The sequence below is a fragment of the Mauremys reevesii genome, linkage group 3 (assembly GCF_016161935.1).
Source record: "Mauremys reevesii isolate NIE-2019 linkage group 3, ASM1616193v1, whole genome shotgun sequence".
NCBI lineage: Eukaryota > Metazoa > Chordata > Testudines > Geoemydidae > Mauremys > Mauremys reevesii.
Genome location: NC_052625.1, coordinates 107,992,183 through 108,017,042, shown reverse-complemented (window position 1 = coordinate 108,017,042; position 24,860 = coordinate 107,992,183). Strand labels below are relative to the sequence as shown.

Below are 24,860 nucleotides of genomic sequence, written 5' to 3'. Positions count from 1 at the left end.
AGTCTTATGGGAGCATAAAAGATATGGACAGTAATTAATCTGCTACCCACCATGTTTCATTGTATAAGGAATTTTGTTCTTTTACACAGAAGGAATCAGAATGTCAAAAAGCATATCAGGAGAACATTGCACCAGAATTCAGCATTCCATGATCTGTATTTAGAGTCCATCACAGAAAAATTCTACACAAAGATTTGGGTTTGTACAAACCGAATCACATTTTAGTTAGTATCTGGTATGTCAGAGTAAATTAACTTGGTCTCAAATTAGGTATTTTTACAGCCCACAGCACCAAGGTATCTGAGCACCTCACACCCATATGTAAATTAAGAGCTCACTATTACCCCCACTGAACTAAATAGGAATTTTTCCACAGGTCTTCAATGTTAAGTAGGATTGATGCATAAATGCTTCTGCATCCCAACATTATTTAACAATTTGGAAAAAAGGCACTCAAATAAAAGTGTCTACACATGGACCTATATAGGTATCATTCACCAAGGAAAGACAACCAAATAGATTTTTTCAGACCCCTTTTTTAAGATGAGACCAAATGAGGGGTTAGGAAGAAAAATTTCCACACAGCATAACAGGAGTAACCTTGAGGTCTCCAACTCCACACCCATTGAGAGTGAATCATCCAGCAGAATCAAGCGGATGCACCCTAGATGATCAGTTTTCAGCAAGTGGAAGCAACAAGGGATCTGGGTCATTCCCACTATCATTGGTACCTTCTATGTTTAAAATATCTGTGAACATGGAAAAGGATGAGCAGAAATGGTTCTCACCCCACCTGCCCAACTCTGGTTGAGTATTAATTTCACAGGCCTTTTCTACACTACTGAAGCTAACTTTTTTAATTTGCTTCAGTCAGCATAGTTGTGTCACCAAGGCAGACAGAACATAACTTTGTCACCATTTTAAAGACACTTCTATACTGCATAAAAGTTTTTTAAAAGATATTTAGGAAAGTTATGCCTATCTACTTTGACAGAAAAACTGTGTTACCAGAAACAACTGAAACACCCTCCTCCTCTCCACCATTTACAGAATGAGCAATTTCAGCAATGTAGTAAGGACTCTGGCCCTTGGCTAATTGTTATTTTAAATGGTCCCAAGGAGATTTTGAAGTTAAAATCTTATTTACATTAATTAGATGGCATGGGTAGGGATAATTCACATATTGTTGTTTGCAGTGTTGTTGTAGCTATGTTGGTCCCAGGATATCAGAGAGGAAAGATGGGTGAGGTACTCTCTTTTTTATTGGAGCAACTTCTGTTATGACAAAGCCAATCTTTTTCATCAACAGAAGTTAGTCCAATAAGAGATATTACCTTACGTACCTTGTCTCACCAATTCCCATTTTTCATTAATGTTAGTCTACAAAAATGCATGTATTTTCCTTTTTAAGGTTGTATCTTTGAAAGCCAAGTATTTAATTAGCTTGCATTATGTACAAAACAGCAAAGTTTACTATAAAGACCACCCCCCCCCAAAAGTCCACTTTTCCTCACAACATGATTTTTCAATGGCATTACATATGGTTTCACGGAGACTACTGTTTTACAACATCTATTGTATAGGGTATCTATACCCTATAAATGTAAGAGAAAACACCCACTTTTTCCTCCTCTTCTACCACGGCATAGATGCTTAAAAACAAACTGGAATCCATTTAAATAATCTATATAATGGTGAAATGCTCATTACAATAAACAAATTATATGTAACAATTGCACAAATTTCTATAAATACATAATGACACTAAGTTTGTCCAGGATAGCTTGGGAATGTGTGTGGAAGAGACAGGGAAGTTAGTTATTTGACTTGCTGTGCAGATACAAAGTTTAAAATAGGTTTTCTGTTTTCACTATGATATATGAAATTAAGCACACTCATTTGTTGCTTTTGGACACAATAAATTGAAAAGATTTGGGGATTATACATTTGCTACTTTCTCAATGGACAGAATTTATACCTCAGGGGTTCTAAAACTGGGGGTCACAACCCCTCAGGGGGTTGTGAGATTATTCCATGGGGGTCACAAGCTGTCAGCCTCCACCCCCAAACTCTGCTTTCCCTCCAGCATTTATAGTAGTGTTAAATATTTTTAAATGTTTTTAATTTATAAAGGGGGTTGCATTCAGAGGCTTGCCGTGCAAAAGGGGTCACCAATACAAAAGTTTGAGAACCACTGTACCTCAATTTGCAACTGTGTGTATATTTTCAGATTCTTCAACATTGTGAGATTGTTCTTGCATACACACATATTTTCAGAGCTATCTGAATGTTAATACTCCTGGGGGGATGCTGTGCCACTACGTATGTGCAGAATTCACGTCCCTGCAGATTTTTTTCTCTACAGAAAATACATTGTCAGAGAGGAACTGCAATTATGCCTTTTGCCACCAGGGGCTGCTGTGGCACCAAAACAGAGGGCAGCTGGCTCCCCCTAGCAGTCAACAGCCCATAGAGAGAGAGCAGAGGCTGCTTTTTTCACAGCAACATGCCTGCAGGGCCAGGTATGTGGGAAATGGACAGAGCAGGGGGGTCACACACACTGGGATTCAGAAGGGTTAGTGGGGGGAACCAGACTGGAGTAGAGGCTGAAAGGGAGTGGGAGTGCGGGACCACATGAGAATGGGGGGATGGCGGGGGAGCTGAGTGGGGATGCAAGGACACAGGGAGGCAGTGCATGGGGACAGGGGTGCAGGGACCCATGGGGGTGTGGCAGATGTGCCTGACAGAGACTAGGGGTCAGCTGGGGTCTGCATGGGAGAGGCTCCCCAACAATCCTCCCCCCCAAAAAACAACAACTGTTCCATACTTCTCCCATCCACACCCAACACTTCAGTCTCTCACCCAGGCTCCTTCCCAGCAATTACATCCCTCTCCCTCAGCTCCTCTGTTATCTGACTCCCCCCACAACCTTCTGCACTGCTTCTGAGGGGTGTGCAAAATGTTTCTGAGTAATAATTCATTTAAACTACAATACAAAGTTGTGTGTTAATATGCCTAGTAAGGAATCTTGTTGTCAGTAACATTTCCAGCATCTTTTTTGTTAACTGTATTGTTACAGATGTACTTGTTGACAGGTATTTTGAAATATATCATCAAAAATTGAAACTGGAGTGTTTATAAGGTCATTTTGACAAATAAAATATGTAGAATTTTTAAATATTGTATGCAGAATTTTTAATTTTTTGGTGCAGAATTCCCCTGGGAGTAAAATGAAAATGATTGTCTTTATGCTATACAGACAAAACATGTCCATGTAAGAAATACTGTGATATGGAAATTAAAGTGAGACAGTGAAATAGTAAAATTGATTTTCTCATGAACTGTTTGATTTGAATCATTATTTCCCTAAAGAGAAATGAGAGGATATTACAAAAATATTTGTACATTTTAGTTAATAGATGTCATGTTGGTAATAACATTTCTTTATTCTGCTAGTAATCAATACACTATAGATATTATTACACACAAGTAGAAATATAAAGAGAAGCCTATGTTTATTTAATGTGCAATTAGGAGTCAACACCATAACGTTTTGAGGAATCCTGCCAGCACATAACTTATATCTGATGGTAATGTAAGTCTTTTAAACAGCAAATCTCAATAATTTCGAGCTGGTGCCAGTCTGGATTACTTTTTCAGAGCAAACACTATCATCCTCTTAGAACAGTGGTTTTCAACCTTTCTTCATGTGCAGACCCCTAAAAAATTTAAAATGGCGCTGTAGACCCCTTTGGAAATCCTAGGCTATCTGCAGACACCAAGTTGAAAACCACTGCTTAGAACATAAAAACAGCCATTTTATGCAGTGCCAAGGAAGTCTCTGTATCAGAGGGGTAGCCGTGTTAATCTGGATCTGTAAAAAGCAGCGAAGAGTCCTGTGGCACCTTACAGACAAACAGACATATTGGATGCATCCGACGAAGTGGGTATTCACCCACGAAAGCTCATGCTCCAATACGTCTGTTAGTCCATAAGGTGCCACAGGACTCTTTGCTGCTTTTAAGGAAATCTCTGTTTCATGCTCCCCTGCTCTTTCTATAGTGGAAGGTAACTACTCCTTTAAAGAAGGAAGAGTTGGGCTAAAAGTTTTACTTCTAAGTCTCTAATCGGCTATCAGAGCTATACTGACTTGACAAATGCTGCAGGTGCAGTAAGCAAACAAGAACCTAAATCCTGCTCCATTAGGAGGAGGGATGGAAGGGAGGCGAGTGTTTACCAAGTGAACAAAGCCTAAGGACAAGACTGAAATCTCCCTTTCCAGCTTGGGCGCTTCCTGCATTTGGTGGCACCCGAGTCTAATTACGGGATCAGGTTCCCCTAGCTCGGGTCGCTCTTTCACAAAGCGGAGGAAACAGAAAAATGCAGGCTTAAAATAGGAAAAACGGACTATAAAGGCGCCGAGCCGCATTGGCCGAGCGTGGAGCAACGCAGGACCCGAAGCAGCCGCCTCTCCCCGCGGCAGTACCCGCCCCCGCAGGGCGCCCCCCGCCCGCTCACAACGCTGCTCCTGCTGAACTGGGCACGGCTCCCTGGGCCGCTCCCGGCAGGCGCTGGCTGAGAGCACGGGGCCTGCCAGGCGATAACGCGCCCCCCGCGGCCCGTCCCCTGCGCTTCCCGCCGGGCCTGGCGCACTGCTGGGGCGGCGGCGGCGGCGGCGGGGGGGGGGCGCTCGCCACAAGCACCGCAGCTCGAGCAGCCCGCGGCAGGCCCGGGCCGAACGCGCGCGCTCCCCGCGGAAAGGGGGGGGGGGGCTGGCGCCTCCGTAGTTTCTTTTCCCCCTCACCAGCGGCCTGGCCGCGCGAAGCAGAAACACAAACCCGCCGGACACTGCGCGAGGCCGCCAGCGGGACCGCGCGGCTCCCAGTTCCCTCCCTGCGGCCCGCCTGGCCGAGCCGCCCTCTGCCCTCACCTGGCGGGCGGCGCTCCCAGCTGCCCCGCTCCCTTATCGCGGCTCGGCGGCCATTTCCCGTCACCGTGAGGAAGAGACTGGGAGGGGAAAACCATAGAGAAGAGACAGGAGGACTACGGCAGCGCGAGGCGAGGCCACGTCACTTCCGCTCAGGGCTAGGTAAAGTCGCGCACTCATTAGCCACCACCATGTTGGTCTCGGGCTTCCGGGGGGGGGTGTCGGGTCTCTGCCCACAGTAAAGATGGTGGCCACTGCTTCCTAGTTAATCAGGTGACGGTAAACTCAGTCACGTGACACCCAGGAGCCTGTGTTCGTATCCTGAGACAGCGAGTGACCAGAAAGGGATGGGCCCGAGTCCCGCCCAGCGACCTGCACCGACCCAGGGAAGGGGCCGAGCTCCCGCCATAGCGCCAGCTCGGCCCTCGGCAGCTCCTAGCTGAGCGTAACCGCGGGGAAGGACTCCGGCTGCAGCGTCCTGTCCCCGTCCCCCATAGAGTGACCTGCAGGGGGAAGCGCCCCCCACTCCTAGGAGAGTTAGTTACCTGCAGGGGGAAGCTGTGCTCGCTCTCTCTCCGATCCTATCAGTTTTACAGGAAGGAACGAGATCTCTTAATAGCAGCGCTTTATTGCAGTAGCTTTTGCAGCAGATGTTTTTGCAAATGGCTTTGTTGCAATACACCAATATAATATATGAGGAGAGGGAGCTGGAGGAAATTTACCTTAATGGTTCCAGCACCTCCTGTACAACAAAAATGTACTGTGACTGCTCATTGTGATACTTGAATGTCGGTAGTGCATTCACATGCCACAAAGTTGATACATAATAAAATAACACTAATTTGGTGGGTTTTTACTTTCGCCCATTACTTCTGACCTTTGATTCCTCTCTACAGAAAAAAGTTCCCTCACCCGGCCTTTTTTCTTTACTAAGGACATTAAAAATAATATTCAGTCTTCTCTCTATGGCCTTCTTACAGGTTCTGTTTTATATAGATTCCATCATCATGGTTTCATCCAAGTTCTTGGTGCACAGAAGAACAGTTATCAGAGAGGTAGCCGTGTTAGTCTGGTTCTGTAAAAGCAGCAAAGAATCCTGTGGCACCTTATAGACTAACAGACGTTTTGCAGCATGAGCTTTCGTGGGTGAATGCCCACTTCGTCGGATGCCGAAGAAAAGTTGTTCAGATTGAAGGAATAGTCTATATCAGAGGTTCTCACACTGTGGGTTGGGACCCCTCAGGGAGTCATGAGGTTATAACATGGGGGGTTGTGAGCTGTCAGCCTCTACCCCAAACCCTGCTTTGCCTTTAGCATTTATAATAGTGTTAAATATATTTAAAGTGTTTCTAATGTATAAGGGGGTCGCCCTCAGAGACTTGCTGTGTGAAAGGGGTCACCATACAAAAGTTTGAGAACCACTGTTCTATGTATTAGCTAAGCTCTTTTACATATTCACATTTCCAAAGTGGAAAGGGGAGTTTCTGAGGGTGTATGGGCAAGACCTTTCTGAGGTCTAAAAGCAGTGTTGTCCTGGTATGGTATGGCATGGCATGCTGCATTGCAACATTATAATGTGATGATGTAGCCCCACTCCCAAAGATATTACAGGGCGCAGAGATTGAGTTTTTCTCATTTTATTGATACCAGTGTAAAACTGGAGCAACTCCATTAAAATCAGTGGAGTTACTCCAAGTTTACTCCATCGTAACTGATAGCAAAATTTGAATCTGAGCTGTGTAAGGTTTAGCTCTTCCTGTACAAAAGCCTGAGACTAACCCTTCCAGCTATGTCATTTCATGTTCTGATTGTCTTTAGTCTCACAAACCAAGTAGTATTAGGCTGTGTCAATCTATGGATTGGACAAATTACAGGGAAAGAAGTAAAGATGATTCAGTAGATGGCACTCTTTCATCTAAGTCAGCTCTCAATGAATACCTTGTCCTGCTTCTAGTGGAGACTAAGACTATGCAGGTAGAGGAGCTTGTCTCTTTAATGTATATATAAATTGAAATAAATACAAATAAAGCCCTTTCCAACAACAGTAATTTAAGAGCCGACGGCACTTTCACAGAATAGATATATTAGCCCTGTGATTCTGGTTGGGTTTGGGTAATTACATTCTACTTTCCTAAATCCCCCCTGAAGTCTCAATTGGATATATTCTTTTTTAAAAAATCCTCAGTATATTCATGAGAGCTATGTAAATGAATCCAAGTTAGAATATGGGCTATAGAACTGTTTTGTTTTCTCAGCCATTTTGCGTTAGAGATATATACTCATTTTAAGAGCCCCAGAGGAAAAGTGGAGTGGGAAAGTAGGGCCAATAAACATTTTATAAAGATTGTAAAACAAAGAAATTGGTTGTTTAAATGTTGGTACCTTGAGTCCAGTAGTCATTTTTTTTATAACTTACTTTTTTTGTTTAGGTACTACTTTATCACTGCCTGTTTCTTGTCTTTCCTGAGTATTTACCACAGCAACAGCATAGTTTATGCAATTTAAGATTGTAGTCTTTAATCATGATGACTACGTCAACAAGGCCAACAGACAGCTCTCTGACACCACCTACTGAAAAGAAGACCCCACACCACAATTCACACAGGAATTTAAAGATACCATCAGCTACCTCCAAACAGCTCCAAGAAAAACTCTACAATCTCATCGTCCACATACCCAGACCAGGGAACCCAGGCAGACCCATCATGTCTGAAGGAATGTCAGGAACCATCCTCAATCCACTCACCACACAAAGGACCAGCTTTCTCCAAAGCACTACTGACTTCCTCCAGAAACTCCACAACATTAACAACTTCTTCCCCCACCCCAGAAAACCATCTTTGCCACCATGGATGTCACCTCCCTATACACCAATGTCACTCACCATGATGGCATTGTTGCCTGCCTCAAATACCTATAAGATAATGTACAGTGTTCAGAAATCCACCCAAAATCATTGCTAAACTCATCCGTTTCATCCTCACCCACAACTTCACATTTAACAACACACATTTTGTCCAAATCATGGAATCAGCCCTGGGTACTAGGATGGCTCCCCAATATGCCAGCCTCTTCATGGGCCTCCTCAGGGAAGAATTTCTGAAAAAATGCATCATGAAACCAGTGATATATCTGAGATACATCAATTACGTTTTCATCCCTACATCAGACAACCTATACTCCCTCATAGATTTCCACCACAACTTGAACCACCACACGCATCCATCAAACTCCCTCTAGAACACTCCATCACCGCATCAACTTCATGGACACCATGATTATCTTCAACAATGGAATCCTACAAAAGACAACAGAAACTCCTTGCTTAACATTGTAGTTATGTTCTTGAAAAATGCGACTTTAAGTGGAATGAATCCAATTCCCCATAAGAATTAATGTAAATGGGGCAGTTAGGTTGCAGGGAAATTTTTTTCGCCAGACAAAAGACATTATATACATATACAGTATGCGTTTTAAACAAACAATTTAATACTGGACTCAGCAATGATGATTGTGAAGCTTGGTTGAGGTGGTGGAGTCAGAAGGTGAAAGAGGGTGGATCGTCCGGTTGCTCCTCTTGCTGTTCTTTCCAAAGTGCCAGGGGTGCTCAACTCCTGGCTCTGTCTCAGGCCTGCCCCCACTCCACCCTTCCCCCAAGGCCCCACCCTGCCCTGCCTCTTCCCACCTCTGCTCCACCCCTCCCTCCAAGCACGCCACATCCTCCCCACCTTGCCCCCTAGCCTCCTGAACACTGCAAAACAGCTGGTTGCTGCAGGCAGGAGGTGCAGGAAGAGGGGGGAGAGGCTGCGCACCGCGTCCTCGCTCCTCCACCTCTCCAGGGTCTCCTCTCCCCAGAGCCTCCTGAACACCACGAAAAAGCTGACTGCTACAGGCGGGAGGCACCAAGAGGGAAGGGGGAGTTGCTGATCTGCGGGGCTGTCGGCGGGTGGGAGGCGCTGGGGGGGGGCTGGAGGGGAGCTGATAGGGTGTCTGCCGGCCCACCCTTGTTCCAAGCCCCCACGGATAAACAACATTATAAGTAAACATTGTGCAACTTTAAATGAGTATGTTCTCTAATAGATCAGCAACATAACAATGAAACAGCGTTAACCGGGACAACATTACATGAGGAGCTACTGTATATACAAGAAACCCATAGCTCACCCTTACTTCCACAGATCCCTCCCAGATGCATCAAAAAATCTGTTATTTGCAGCCAGGTCTTCAGAAACCACAGAATTTCCTCTGAAGAAAAAGTCCAGGATACACACCTAAACACATTTAAAACTGCCTTCACTAAACAAGGACACTTCATCAAAGGAGTAGATTTCACTATGGAATGGGCCACCCAAATACCTTGGAGAACCTACTTCAATACAGGGAAAGAAACAAAAACAAAAAACCTCTGAGCCCACATTGGAATCCATACAAGGCATCTTGCAACAGCCCATATTTGATGGGGGACCCCACACCGAAAGAAATCTTTCCTGAACACTCTCTTCGGCCTAAACAACGGCTACCTTGCCAAGCTCATCGTCAGAAGCAAGCTCCCCACTCAAAAGCTCATCATCATAAGCAAGCTCCCCACTCAACCAACTCAAAGTGGTATCAGACCCTCACAGAATAATGGATACAAAACCTGCAGACATATCTCCGCTGCTGTGTCAAAAAAACCAACCATATCACCCATGGGTGAACAGTTATCTTCAAAGAAATCCGCATAACACCTTCAAAAGGTGAGTCTGGGAACTTAAATTCATAACTTTGCTACACACCAATCACCATTGCCTCAACGGGGACTCTTGTTTTATGGCTCATTACTACAATTTGTAATGAATCAGCCTGCCTGCTACCCTTAATTGCCCATTTCTAACCCCTTATGCATAACAATCTAATCTGTAATTGTCCACTTCTTTTCAACTGGCATCCTACAACATGTGTTACCCCTTACGCTTAACAATCTGTGTCCCACCTTGTATTTAGGTTAGACACCCTGATTTCCTTCCCCAGACCTGAAGAAGAACTCGATGTAGCTCAAAAGCTTGTACCTTCCACCAGCAGAAATTGGTCCAATAAAAGATATTACCTCACCTATCTAGTCTCTCTGTAAACCATTTTGAACTCTTCAGATGGCAGGTGTTATAGAAGAGCAAATGTTATTAATTAATACATTATTGTATCTCTTTAAAGTCCTGCTTCTTTTCTCACATAGACACTTTAAAAATGACCTTAAAACTAATCCTAAATGAGTGAAACTTAGCACATCTGCTCACCAGGGTTGAATTAGATACAAAAGCGGAACTTGATGGATTCTGAGGGTGGGGTTGTTATACCTCACATTGCTGTCTTGGGCATGCATCCTAATAGCAAAGTTTGAATAGGCCAGCGGAGGTAGCAGCAGAACACAGCAGTGAGTCTCTGGGTTCTGTTGCTGCAGGACAGATGGCCCATCTCCTAGAAGATCCTTACAAGGTGGATTTATCAGAAGAGAGGAGGGAGCAGACAGATATTCCTAGCCCTGCTTCCCCCATCCCCTAAGAAACAGTAATGAAGGGAATTGGCCAGCTGGACACTCCTTGAACATCTTGCAGGGAAGTAGCCAGAAGACATCACTGGATTGAATAGCAAGGAGATACACTGCCTTTAAAAGTCTTCCTCATAAAGGCTAACTAAAAGGCATAGGGAGGCCCACGTCTGTTGGGGATATAGGGAGCCATGGGTAGCTCTTGATTTGGACTGAATGGTATACATTTTTTAGGGGATCTAAATATCACCCAAATAGCTATATCCCTACATATCCAAATAAAAACTCTGAGATACTGTTGATAGATTTAAGCATAATAGACAAAGGGAGGGATTTCCAAAAGCAAGAGATTTAGAAGTACAAGTTCTATTGAAAGTCAGTGGGATTTGTGCTCCTAAGTGACTTAGGAATTTTTGAAACTCCTACCCTAAGTATAAAAATGAATCTTTAAAGCTTACAATAAAAGGCTTCAAATGCAGTGGTCTATGTATCTATGACAGATGTATCAAATACATTGATATAGGAAGTCTGGCTTAAGTGACCACTCAGCACACCAGCACAAATTCATTGCCTAACAAAGAGGTCTAGAATCAATTCAGATTTTACAGGAAGCCCCTGGAATATTTAAAATATCATATCTTATTTTCATTGGTGTCTTTAATAAAAATGTATCTGTAGAGGAGAAGGCACTTGCACCTACAGCAGTGAAATTGCATAAAGGAATAGAGAGGAGGGAGAAAGCACTCTCCTGCCTATCTGTTCTCTCTTCCTGCACAGAGAAATTAATAAAGTAGTTAATTTTAACAAGAGAAATTGGACTTCCCCTTTCCCTCCCCTCAGGATGAGCCTTAATCACTTTTGATTTACATACAGTCTATTTTTTCACCTATCTTTGCCCAGATTTTGTTTATCAGGATATAAAATATAATTCTAAGTACACTTCTGATATTTGTATTTACACGTTTTCTCATTTTTTTCATTCTTCATGACTAGGACATTTTATCTGAAGCAGTTATGAACTCTCTGCCTAGCCAGATGGTGCCTTTGTTCCTGTCTAAACTTCAGTCGAAACTGGAAAAACCTGTTGATTTTTTTTTTTGGGTATACCTTTCCTATTGGCAAAAGATATGTAGAGAAGGTGGTGCCTTGCCTTCAGCTGTGATGTCACTTTACATAACCACTGCCTTCTTTGTCCATTATTCCAGAGGCTTTCACTGGCCTCTGAGTTGTGAAGGCTTTGATAGTTGTTACAATAAATTTCATTTGTTATTTATGGAACAGTTTTGTGTGATCGCTTTATTTTTCTTCAACCAATGCAGAGAAACAATGATTTGTATGTGGCTCTGTTCCAGCCTTTAAACTAACATCTTATAGACCTCACAAGGAGCGTACTATTGACAGTTAAGTTTTGTTGTGCCATGCAGTTTGTTTGCACATAGGAAATAACTTAGCAGTTTTGCAGTGGCTGTAGAGTGTTATGACAGTGTTGGGTAAATCAAGATCTGTAACACACACCAACACAGGAGCAACAATTTAATGCAAAAAGTGGTGAAGGTGTAAAGAAGCTACTCTTTCCATCTCTCTTCCTTTTTCTCTCTTGTTTTGTGTTGGTATCAGAACAAGTAAAGTAAAAATGGCTCAGCTGTGTGAAAAGTGTGTGAAGTTGCTTCAGGACTTTGTGACCCTTGTGAAGAGGATGTCCTCAAGTCTGATACAGAACATTAAGGAGTATTTGATTCTGATAAGTGAATGCTCTTGCCTAAAACGAAAGACCTCTGAAGCCAGACAGCTATACAAACCTGTCCTTCAGCCACACGAAAAGGAGATGGTGCGAGAGTTTCTACAGCACATTGAAACAGGTGAGGGGCAGTTATTTGGGGTGATTTTTTTCTACATAATGACAATGGACTACTGATGAAACTGCTTTGTTCCAACTTGGGTTTGTGCAGTTCAGTGCTGTGGTACAGGGATACAGCTACAGTGCTTTTCCTGCTGTATTTGGGAAACTGAGAGTTCAAGTGGCATAATAAAGAGCTGCATTAGAATGATCAATAGCTTTCCACTGTGACAGAGCTACAAATGCATAACCTGATTTGTACACGTTTCATAATTCAGAGTCTTCTAAAAATTAAGACTAAAGTTTATCTGGCTAGTGGGAGGGATCTGAATCTTTGCTTTGTCTCCCCTTCCCATTTATTGGAGTTACAGTGCTGGAAACAGAATGATCCAGCTCTTTAATCACACAACTACAAATTAAGTCCAGGAATGTGACAGGATTTTAGAGGGTGCTACTGTTTGATTAAACTGTTCTGCTTTGGTACTCACAGAATATGTTCATTTAACAACTCCACTCTATTCAGTTAGATTCACATTAATTTTCTCATACGTTTACCACATAATCTTTGTCGTCACATACTTTATCTGATTTATTCATTTACCAGCTAGTCATCTTGGTGAGGGTCTTTGTGTTTTTATGTACAGGAGTTGGATTTGTGCACTGTAGCTGTATCCCTGTACCACAGCACTGAACTGCACAAACCCAAGTTGGAACAAAGTCCTGTATTTTTTGAACAACAAAGTCAGCTGGGATTCTGCTTTCTTTCAAAAAGAACAGGAGTACTTGTGGCACCTTAGAGACTAACAAATTTATTTCAGCATGAGCTTAATTTGTTAGTCTCTAAGGTGCCACAAGTACTCCTGTTCTTTTTGTGCATACAGACTAACACGGCTGCTACTCTGAAACCTGCTTTCTTTCAAAAGACCAACCAGCTCTTACAGGAATAAAAATATTGAGAAAGATTGGGTAGATCAGGTGATTTATGCATTTTCTCAAAAATAAAGTTAGAGGTTACTATTATTGTCAAGGTTATTTTCTACTGGAGTCTCCTACCAAATCGTCTTTAGGAAGAGACCAAGTATGGAATATTTCAGCTCAAAGAGCTAAAAGACAAAGGATGATTTATTATGAAATTTGCATTAACTGCTCTGACTATAACAACACTCCCTTGTTCTTTTTGGCACAGTATATTAATCCCTTGTTTGAAAGATGCTATCTTTGCTTCAGCAATGGACTAACACCACAAACAAAGATTACTACATCACCTTTGTTTGAGCCAGCAGCTAGAAAAGCTCATAAGTCCTAACATCTGTCCTTAATTAGCTATTCAAGCAGAAAAACAGACACAAATATGGTCCAACTGTTATTCAAATACTATATCTGTAATATGACTGCACATATCTGTGACAACTTGTTTCTCTACAAAGGCCACCATGCAAATAACTTTGATTTGCATCAGGTGGGCGTTGTTGCTTCTTGTTTCTTTTTTATTCTTACTGAGAGTCACAAGTAGTGGCTGGGCCATCTGTGATGGTCCAGAGAGGTAGCAGCCTTGATTGTGGACTGCAGCTGACCTGAGAAGGGGCGAAGGTGGCTCAGGTTACCAGCGCCTACTGATTTTTTGGAGGGAGCTGGGGATTGGAGCAGTCCTTAATGTAAGCTACAGCAGCATACTAAGGATCAATGCGCTTTATAGAGCTACCCAGCAGTGCAGAATAACCAGTGTGCATTATGCTTCTGTGCTTCTCCCATTTCTTCCACTCCCCCCTCCACTGAAAATGTGTCTGATACTTTAGCCACATGATACCCAGTAATTAGCATGGGCGTGTAACAGCTAAAATATTTTACATAATCTTTTGAATACTGGTATGCAAATTTTGTATTTTCTTAACTTTGCATTTTCTGGCTCCTAGTGGCTTTATGTTTAAAAATAGTTTATACTGAATTTTCTTAGTTTAGAGAAGAAAAGGGGAATGTCCATAGAAAACTAGCTTATGAGAGCTATAATACTGTTTTCCATCTTCAGATCTTGACATGCTTTACAAAGTACCATTCTCTGCGTAGGGAAACTGACATACAGGGATAAGAGTGACTTGCCCAAGGTCCCACAGAGTCTACTGCTGAAGCTAGGACATGAACCCAGGTCTCTTGAGTCCTACTTCAGCTCTATATCCTGTAGCCACTTGTTGTAGAAGCTAGCCTGGGAATTGACAGGAAAGGTTTCATTTCACTACTTTTGTGCTATGAAATTGGATGTGGAGGGAGGAGAGAGCTGATGTTGTTTCATGTTAGCTGCAATTGGTGGCTTTTATACTTTCATTCTTGTCATAGCATGGAAACCACTTTCTTCATGTAGTTAATGACCTGCTAATGAAGACTTTTCTTTTTTGTTTGAGCTGAACTCTGTGGTCCATTCCATTTACAAAACAACACAGACATCTCTAGTTCCCTCCAGTCTTAATTCCACTTCTACAAAACCAGTGGCTCTTCCCTGCCTCTGTAGAATCCCACAGGATCAAATTCTTGGTTAGCTGCTCTTTCTGTCTTCTCCCCATTGGTCATCATATTTATTTCTTTAACCTTAACTATCACCCATATTAATAATATGCAGCTTTATTGGCAGCATTTTCTTTCTACCATAGTTATTGCAACTCCCTTCTTTATGCCTGTCTAGATGAAAGCTCATCCCTCCATAGGCCAGCATATGTAAAATTCAGTTGTTTGGCTTCTCATGTGTACAAAAATGTGTGACCACATCATTCTTATACAACTTAACTGGCTTCCTATTCATCAGTTCAAAATTACCAAAATGTATAACATTTCTTATGGCTTTTCTGTCTTTCATAGATTAACTCTCATCTCTGCTCCCAGATCCCTCTGTTCCTCTAGCAGAGGTCTCCTCTCTGTCTCTCTATATAGTTACACCACCAATGATGTGAGAACATTTTATTTTGCAATTCCTGCAATCAAGGAAAACTTCCTGTATCTGTCCACTTGATTAATTCTCACTCTTTAAAAATCTAAGATAAAAATGTGTCTTTCTCCCTTTGCCCCAACCCTTCTCTGTGCTGTTGCTTAATTCTGTACAGTGCTTTTCGTTATAGTCTTCATCCCAAAGTGGCAATACAAAATATGCTGGTATTCAGGGGTGGCTCTAGACATTTCGCCGCCCCAAGCAGGGCGGCATGCCGCGGGAGGCGCTCTGCCGGTCGCTGGTCCCGCGGCTCCGGTGGACGTCCGCTAGTCCCGCGGCTCCACCGAAGCCGCGCGGGACCAGCGGACCCTCCGCAGGGCCGCCTGTGGAAGGTCCACCGGAGCCGCTTGCCGCCCTCCCGGCGACCGGCAGAGCGCCCCCCGCAGCATGCCGCCCCAAGCACGCGCTTGGCGTGCTGGGGTCTGGAGCCGCCCCTGCTGGTATTGCATTCATAAAATATGAGCCTTCTATTTCCATTAATGTGGATCTAGCAAGGCACAAAATGCTACTCTCTCTACTCTTCTCTTTTGCAACATAAATACGTATTGACAGAGGGGCCAGTAGAGTTGTTTGTTTTTTGTGTGCCAGGGATAACCTTGTCTGGGATGATCAACCATGGAAAATCTTTCAGATTAATTGTTGCAATACTACTTATCTGGAACATGCATGGATTTGCTTCAGATAATGCTAGCCTTAATTAGTATCACATTCTACATACCTTCAGGTGGGCCCATCCTGATGATTCAGTTAATTAATGATTGAACATTAACTATGGGCCAAATGCTAAGTCTTTATTCACATCATGATAGTATCTTTGGGTAGATGGACCCCTCCGGGCATGGATTTCCTGCTTCACATGCAGAAGAAGGGACACCTATTTCTGCAGCAGTATTCTTTCCACCTCCCCTAGATGTCACAGAGGACTGTCTTCAGGTCCTAGGATCCATTGGTGTGTTAAGTGCAAGGAATGAGGGTTGGGAGGTGGTGGGGAGAAGTGAGTAGGCCAAGGGTTTCTCAGCACCCAGTAGAAACATAGGAGAAAACTTAATATACTCAGAAGCAGTTATATTAACTTTCTTGAGAAGCCCCTTCCTCTGTGATGGGATCCTTGAAGTGGAGGCCTATGGGCAGGCACCTGCTGAGGAGTCCTTAGCAGTGCAGCTTCTTTGATGCTAGGCAGCCAGGGCAGAGCTGCAGGGGTTCTAGAGCTGCTGTGGAGGCACAGTACTTCTGCAGCTTTGATGAATTCCCAAGAGCCAACCTGTTTGAGTAGAGCTGTGGTTCGTGCTGCATGTGGCTAAATCTTGCTGCCCTCACAGAATGACATGAGGAAATTCCACAGGGGAAACCTTGGAGTTTTCCTCCTTCCTTAGCTCTCTCTTGAGGTTCTACCTCAGGAGGGGATGATCCAGTCTTCAGATTTTGATCAGGCAAAACTCCCAAAGAAATGGGAGTTTTGACTTCATGGACTGAATAAAAACTGAGGGCCAAACCTTCTTCTGAAGCATTTGATACTGGCCACTTTTGGAGATGTGATACTAGAGTAGACTTGCTATGTTAGTCCATGTGTTTTGGGTTGCCTACTGGTTTAAATCCCTGGGAATTCTGAACTCCTGAACACTAAAGCTTTTCAGGATTAACTAAATCTGTGCTGTCATTGTACATTCTACAGGTTTTGAAATGTCACCATTTGGAAAAGACTCCTTGGAAGTTCTGAGGACCTTAGCATTTTCAGAAAACCCTGGTTTACAGCAGTCTGCTGCTCTGTATTATTTGCATATGAGTCAGCACTGTAAGTAAGCTCCTTCTGGTGCATTTGAAGATTTTCATAAATATAACTAAACAAAAAGTATTTTTCCCAAACTGTTAAGCTCTTTAACGAATTTGAGATTTTTTTAAATCTCTTGTTGCAAAGGAAGTGCTGTCATAGTTTCATATGTGCAGAGTCACTTGTGGAACAAGTGGCATCTGGTTTTATTGTAGGCAGATGATACTGGTGCCTATAAGAGACATAAAGTCACCTTTATAACTATGACAATTCTGTAAAATTTCAACACAGCCTTTATAGGGTACGGCCATAGAATATGAATTGGGTGTACTCTGAACTGCCCATAAATTACACAGCATAGGATATCATGAGAGAGAGCAGAGGAAGTGTCCTATTGGGGCTATACTGTGGAACCCCAAGAGATAACTACCTAGAGGCCAGATGGTAGTGAAGATTCAGGAACAAGGCATTTGCAATGGCTCTTCGATGGCAGTTTTTCAGATGGTCCGTGAACAGGGAGCAGGAGTCAGCACACAACTGTCCAGCAGAGATTGTCCAGCTGGAAGTTGGATATTGAGGTTTCTCACATCAGGCTTGATGTGAAAGGATTCAGGATTTTGAGTTGTGCTTTAAAAATACGGGGAGGGAAGCTATCTGAGAGGTAAGAGACAAAGTAGGGACAGTGGAGGGGAACAGTGAGTAAATATTTTTTCTATAAGATGAGTATTCAACGGTTTGTACATCAGAAAATGCATCAAATTCTCCCCTTGGCTACACATGTGTAATTCCCTTGATTCCAATAAAGTTACATCATTAGAGAATTTGGCCTGATGTCTTTACATCATATGTTTCTTACTGTTTCATACAGCATATGTTTCTTACTGCTGAAAAGCACACAGTCATCCAAATTAGGATCCGATATGGGGCAGAAAGACTTGTTTGGTAGCTAGACATTAAAAGTAATTTCTGTTTCTCCCCTCTTTCCCCACCTTTGGCCAATAATATTTCTAAAATATCTGATTATTAAAGTGATAGTGAGCAGTTTGGCCTGATCTCCTTAGTGAGACTGGAATATAAATGCACAATATTTGACTATGGTAGCACCTCAGCCTGAAGGTACATGAAGAAATGACAAAGGGGAGAGACTTGTTCATTATTTCTTCTCATTTCTACAGTGAGCACCCATCTCCCTGCTGAGCATTTGGAATCCTATTATGCTTTACTGCAGTCCAGTGACATGGAGGTTCAGCAGATGTCTTCCTTGTCCCTCGTAAATTTTTTGCTGGAAGGAAAAAGTGAGTAAATCAAGAGATCTCTGCTCTTGGTGGAAAAAGATTTCTCTGTTCACCAAGACCCAATTTACATTGAGAGTACCAGTACTTGCACTGGGTTTTCATCACACCTGACTAAGAATACTGCAGCTGTCTTTTCAGCAACAAAGATAGTTTTTAGAATCAAAGTCTGACTTTTAAATAATGCTTATTTTTTCTGTTACAGCTAGCTGGATCTTATTTTCAATCTGCTTTGGGGGGAAAAGATTTATTTTTTTAAAGATTCACTTATTTATTTATAAAACAGGACTAGCTTCACTCTGGCTGGTCCAGGGAGTTATAGATGACATTGCCCTCCACCAGTAAAGCTCACTACACTTTATGGGTTAGCAGGGCAGAAATTTCATCCACAAGGTGAGACAGGCAGTGGTACCACTGCTGCCCTCCCTTGGAGCCATGCCAGTTTAGACATTCCATTACATTACCCTGGACCAGCTAGTATGAATCTAGCCCATTATCTTTGGTGACTTGCTGTAAGTTATGGAGTGTCACTATTTGCACATGAATAATAAAAATTATGGGGCTCAGCTAGAATCTATAACAAGGACCTCTTATAATTTTTCATTTTGCTGAAGTCACTTCACAGAATAATACAGTGGCAGGTTTATATTCAGTTATAAAATAGTAGTAAAGAAATCTAAAAAAACTGATCACCTGAACTCTCGAATAAAACATTATAGCCATGCTAAATTCATTTTGCAGAAATTAATATACAGACTCCAAAGGAATCCAAGAAGGTATAATTTTTGCACCTATAAAGGATGTGTTAGCTAGTCACCATTTTATTTGTTTTTGAATAGTAAACAAAGAACAAGTTGTCCAAATTGGTTTACTTGAGCCAATTCTGGAGCTGCTCGAGTCAGGGGACTCCACTGTCCAGTGCAACTCCTGTGCCTGCATAATGACTTTGGCTGTCTCAGGTCAGTACAATGTCTTTTTCCTTTATTCGCTGTAATGAACAAATTCAATTCGTATGTCACACCACCTGCATGTGAAATAACCACTTGTGAGTAGAATAGTCACGTGATGCATCCGGTAGTTTCACTATTCACCCACGATAAAGTTAATCCATTTGACATGCAAGGTTAGTGCACTTCTGGAAGTTGCTCAGAGACTATGGTGATGTGGGTGATACAAGAACTCAGTACCTAGAATATAACCTAGTGCTAGCTTACAGACATCCAATATCTTAAAGGGTTTATCTGAGAGAAACTCATACAGTCGTTTCCCTTTGAATGATGCTCTTCATGTAAGACACTTACTGTGCTCTACAATCCTAAAATAAAATTAGCATGGAAGCACATTCAACCTTTAAGAGAATCATATAAAAAAATTAAAAATGACTCATCTAATTCTGAGTTTAAGAACTGTAGTGCACCCTCCCTAAACTGGCAATAAGCTCCCAAGCAATGAAGCAAAGTGAAGCTGTCTATAAATATGACAGCAGATGATACCTAAGGAAGCTGAGATATCCAACAATTACCAGCTTTAAAGAGTGGCCAGGAACATAAGCAGAAATGAAATCCATTAAGAAGAAAGAGAGCAAAAGGTCAGTTCTTTCCAAGGTCAGCATAGGATTTCTGAGTGAAAGCATATACATAACACCCTCTGAAGCTACATTTGAAGTCCTCTGCAGATGCTCCAGGTTGTTGTTCCCCACCCTAGTTTATCAGTCAGTGGCTTGAAGTAATCAGTTCTGGAAGTTACTTCACCTTTGAGTTAGAACTCTCCATTGATTCCATTATAGAGTTTTTGAAAAGTGACAACATATTATAGCACAAGATTACTAACCAGGGTTAAAAAAAATGGCAAAGATGGAGGACTAGATTGCAAAAGGGGTTGGCAACAAAGTGCCTCTAATTTTTTACGTCCATGTGCGGAATGAATTTTGTTATGTACACCAATATGGAGGTGATGTGTGGTGGGGCCAAGGGGTTCTGAGTGTGGAAGGAGGCTCAGAGCTGGGGCAGAGGATTTGGGTGTGGGGGTTGAGGGCTCTGGCTGGGGGTGCGGGCTCTGTGGTGGCACTGGGGATGAGGAGTTTGGAGGGTGGGAGGGAGCTCGGGGATAGGGCAGCGAACCGCAGTCTGTCTGTCGCCCCATCGCCTGCACCCAGGAGTTAGAGGTATGTGTATCCCCATCTCCAAGTGCTGGGAATGGGGCTGCACCCCCATCCCCCTCACTGCATCCCTCTCTGTCCCAACCCCCCCCACTCCCATCCCCCTGTCACTGCACCCCTCCCTGTCCCAACCCTCCCGCACTCCATCCCACTCACTGCATCCCTCCCGATCCCAACCCCCTGCACCCCCATCCCACTCACTGTATCTCTCCCCATCCCAACCTCCCCAGGCCCCCATCCCACTAACTGCATCCCTCCCTGTCCCAACCCCCGCCCACACCCCTATCCCCTCCATCACTGCATCCCTCCCCCATCCCATCCTGCCCCCCACACCTACCCATCCCAGCCCTGTTCCCCGCTTTCCCACCCATCCTCTCCACCTCCCAGAGCCACCAGCCCCATGTCCCTCACCCCCAGGGGCGGCTCTAGACATTTCGCCACCCCAAGCACGGCGTCATGCCGTGGGGGGCGCTCTGCCGCTCGCCGGTCCCGCAGCTCCGGTGGACCTCCCGCAGACCGGCAGAGCGCCCCCCATGGCATGCCGCCCCAAGCACACGCTTGGCGTGCTGGGGCCTGGAGCCGCCCCTGCTCACCCCCCACATCCCTGCACCCCATTCACCTCCATACACTGCTGCACTCGCATTATGTCCCTATACACACCTGTGCCCCCCACATCCTCATGCACCTATAGCCTTCTGCTTCCTCCTGCATCCCCATCCACCCCACATACCCCCCACACTCTCTCCTTCACTGCCCCCTCTCACCCCCACCCTGCTCTCATCCTTGGCCTCTTTCCCTCCCCATCCTCTCTCCTCCACCACCCCCATCTTTTCCCCCCAGCCCACCCTCCTCCCTCCCCAGCTGGGTGATTTAGGCAGCCCCTGGAAAAGAGTATGAAAAAGTGTGTCTGTATAGGCAAGTGCATGCATGCATGCATTGTATGTGTGTAAGAGACTGTGTATCTTTGTGTAGGGAGGTGTGTGCATTGCTGCATGTGTTATACCTGTGCGAATAAAATTTGCAGCCTAACTCTTTGCCTTTTATTCCTTTTGCTGGCTTGCATGCAAAAAAATGTATGACATAAAATGTGTGTATTCATTTCATAACAAGTTTTTAAAAGAGAAGGGAACTCTAAAAGAAATGTATTATTTCTTAAGAAGTGACTGTTGTTGACTAGTAATTGCAAAAGAGCCAATGTATCATCCATTTCTCCCCACTTTTGTCTAGCTACATTAAAAACTCTGTTGCAGACCCTCTCTTTTTGTGTGTATGTCCAGCACCTACCACCCTGGAGTGCTGATCTTAGTTGGGGTCTCTAGGCACTGAACAACAATTGTAATAATAAATAATGTGGAAGTATATGTGTTAGTGCATGCTAGATGTGTACACATGAATACATGTGTGTATCTGCATGTAGGAATGGGAGTCAGTTTCTACAGATTTATTTATATAGGTATATGGACAGGTGTGCATTTCTGTGGTTGTGCTCTATGGATTTGTATTTGGGCTTCAGAAGTGGGCCTTTAATGGACCTATTGCAGTTGTGATAATCATAGATTATTAGGGTTGGAAGGGACCTTAGAAGATCATCTAGTCCAACCTCCTGCTCAAAGCAGGATCAATCCCCAAATGGCCCCCTCAAGGATTGAACTCACAACCCTGGGTTTAGCAGGCCAATGCTCAAACCACTGAGCTATCCCTCCCCCCTCAATGTGTAGTCCTAATTCCACACACAAAATTACAATAACTTTAGTGAACAAAAACCATGGAGTTGGTTACGAAAAATGGGGAGAGGGAAGGGAAAGAATCATGAAAACCTTTGTGAAATTTCATTTTTTTTTTAAATTACCCTTTTTGACTGTTTTGCTCCTGGCTCTAGAGTCTTGTAACAAATAAAAGCTGAACTTAGCATAATACATCTGTCAATACATCCCTCCCCATTTGGGCCTTGCAGTGAAAATGAGCATGTGGGAGAGAGCAAGCAACAGATGGAGGAGGGATGGAGTGAGAGGGGGCAGCGCCTCAGGAAGGGGTGGGGTAGGAGCAGAGCCTCAGGGAATGGGCAGGGCAGTGGGCAGGGCAAAGCTATTAATTTTTCTGGAATTTTAAAGTTGCAACCTGTTGTATCAAGCAGGCAAAGTACTAACAAGCTTCAACAGGACTTTATTTTTACAGTGGAAACCTCTTTACCAAGCTGCTGCTGCACACTCTGTAACTCTCACTCAGCCTCCTCAACTCCTCCCCTCTCCTGTCCTTTCAGACTCCCAACAGCCAGTGCTCCCAGTTCTAATAATTACAAGCACATCTAAACACCACACAACCCTACCGGGCCAGGGGAGAGGTGCCTCTCTCTGGCTGCGGCAGCTCTGGGGCTGGGGCCGAGGGAGAAGTGCCTCTCACCAGCCACAACAGCTCTGGGGCCAGGGCCAGGGGAGAGGCACTTCTCCCCCCTGCGCACCTGCATGGCCCTTGATAGCTTGCTGCACGGCCGCACAGCTTAGAGGGAACTTAGGTTGGCAATGCGATATACTGCTTTTACCTCAAGGATTCAGATTTATATTCAGTTCTAGCTGGTAGTATTTATAAGTTGCTAACATCTGTTCATTGTTCAGGGCCTATGTGATACAAGATGGTGGACATCACAAAACACACCACAATGGTTGGCACTAACTGGCACTGTGGTTAAAAGTCTCAATAGCTTTCCAGAATTGACATGTTCCCGTGAAATTTTTAGATTAAAAAAACCAAAACAGCATTTTTTGATGGAAGATTGTCATGTCAAAAAATTTCCAGCTAGATTTGTTCATGAGGCCTGCACTCAGGGCTGGTTCAAACAAATCAGCCCCCATCCCTTGAATTCATTCATTTTGGACCCTTACTGCAAAGCCCAAAATTCATTGTATAGTCATCTTCTCCTCCACCTGCCTCAAATTTCTATGCCATTTCAATTCAGGGGTGGCTTGATACTACAGAAATAGAGGAGAATTGGGAATACATTCAAAAGTGAGGGGTTTGTGGAGATAAGGAAATTGAAGATTTCCTATCCAACAGTGGTTTGGGAGTGGGATAAGAGAGAAACCTCAGCCACATTCATGTAAAGGAAGAGACAACCCCAATTCCCTCTGGGGTCTCAAGTTCTTGGTCCAAATTCATTTCTGATGTAAGCTTATGAAGTCAATGAGCGTTATTAACACAGAACTCTTAGTTAGAAGGAAACCTGGAAGTAGGGTCTGACTATGGGTTCAAAGGAACCACAGTTCAAGAATCAAAAGGGGTGTATGAAAATACAGGAATATTGCCAAAGCAAGCAAAAGTGATAGAACGAGATTCATTATACTAAGTGAAGGTAAAGCAGCCAACAGTAACTCTAGCATAAACAGTAGGCACAGTAATGCAGAGCAGAGAGAATATGAACTGAATGTTCACAGCAGCAGTTGAGGGAGACCTGGGCATTCATGTTAGGCTGAGTAAGGAGAATGTCTCACGTGTTTTCCTTACAAATGGTGGGACCGCATAGTGCTGCAGGTCGGAACATAGCTGTGTGATGCGAAAAAGTAGGTGATTTCCTTGACAAATACATGTGTGCCAACACCAGTGAGCGGAAAGACCCTGTATGCTTTTCCTCTGTGGCCTGCAACACGTGGCTATGTCCTATATGTGTAGACCTGCTGTTTGTATAGTTTTTCATATAAAAAAATTTTTACATAGTATTTTTTATTTTTTATATATATATAAAAACTGGACTTCCTGGTCAGTCATGCTGGCCAAAGGAAAGCTGGGTATAAAAATGGTTTTGATGATAAATCCAATTTCATAGAGTGTCTCTCTTTCTTTGTTGCCAATAATTGTGTGCACACATCTCTAGGAATTGTAGTGCCAACAGAATTTTCTAGTGCACAGAAATGGTTTACATTGGCAAACTGGAACTAAGAGTTGTAGGTTGCAAGAAGAGTTCTTTAAATCCAGGCGCTAACTGGAGGAAGCTATTAATTCTTCAATGCTGACGTTAAGGAATATCTGGATACATAGTCCCTTTCTAAAAGCACAGTAAGTGGGGCCTGAGCAATGGCACCTATAAATGGACTGAAATTACTCTGGTAAGCAGGTGGTCCAGAATAAAAACAGTCTATTCATCTGCAGCTCTTATGGAGATTAGAATAAAAAATTAATTCTCTCTCAATGGGATGCATATCTCCGTCCGTCCCTGTGATAAGATTAGCCACTTAGCTAGAGATCAGCCACAATGCATGAATGATACCAGCACTGGAGCGAGGAGAGGAGAAAAGTGAGAAGAATAAATTATATAAAAGTACATCCAGCAAGCTCACAGTTATAATCTACACCCAAGACTGCACAGCATCAGTTCAGTGGAGGAACTTA

The 24,860-nt window shown here is 43.4% G+C and overlaps 2 protein-coding genes across 10 annotated transcripts in view; one reads left to right on the top strand and one right to left on the bottom strand.

Moving 5' to 3' along the window:
* BCLAF1 (BCL2 associated transcription factor 1) overlaps nucleotides 1-5,068 on the bottom strand; it is a 32,126-nt gene extending 27,058 nt beyond the window's left edge. For all 9 annotated transcript variants that reach the window (XR_005595623.1, XR_005595624.1, XR_005595625.1 and 6 more), the window contains exon 1: nucleotides 4,931-5,068. The gene's annotated coding sequence lies outside the window, so the exon portion shown is untranslated. The remainder of the gene's footprint in view (nucleotides 1-4,930) is intronic.
* A 7,016-nt stretch (nucleotides 5,069-12,084) lies between these two features.
* Nucleotides 12,085-24,860, top strand: part of LOC120402166 (vacuolar protein 8-like) — a 46,066-nt gene continuing 33,290 nt past the window's right edge. Inside the window, exons 1-4 of the mRNA XM_039532608.1 lie at nucleotides 12,085-12,310; nucleotides 16,935-17,054; nucleotides 18,206-18,325; nucleotides 19,162-19,281. Of these exons, the coding sequence (XP_039388542.1) occupies nucleotides 12,085-12,310; nucleotides 16,935-17,054; nucleotides 18,206-18,325; nucleotides 19,162-19,281 (586 nt within the window). The remainder of the gene's footprint in view (nucleotides 12,311-16,934; nucleotides 17,055-18,205; nucleotides 18,326-19,161; nucleotides 19,282-24,860) is intronic.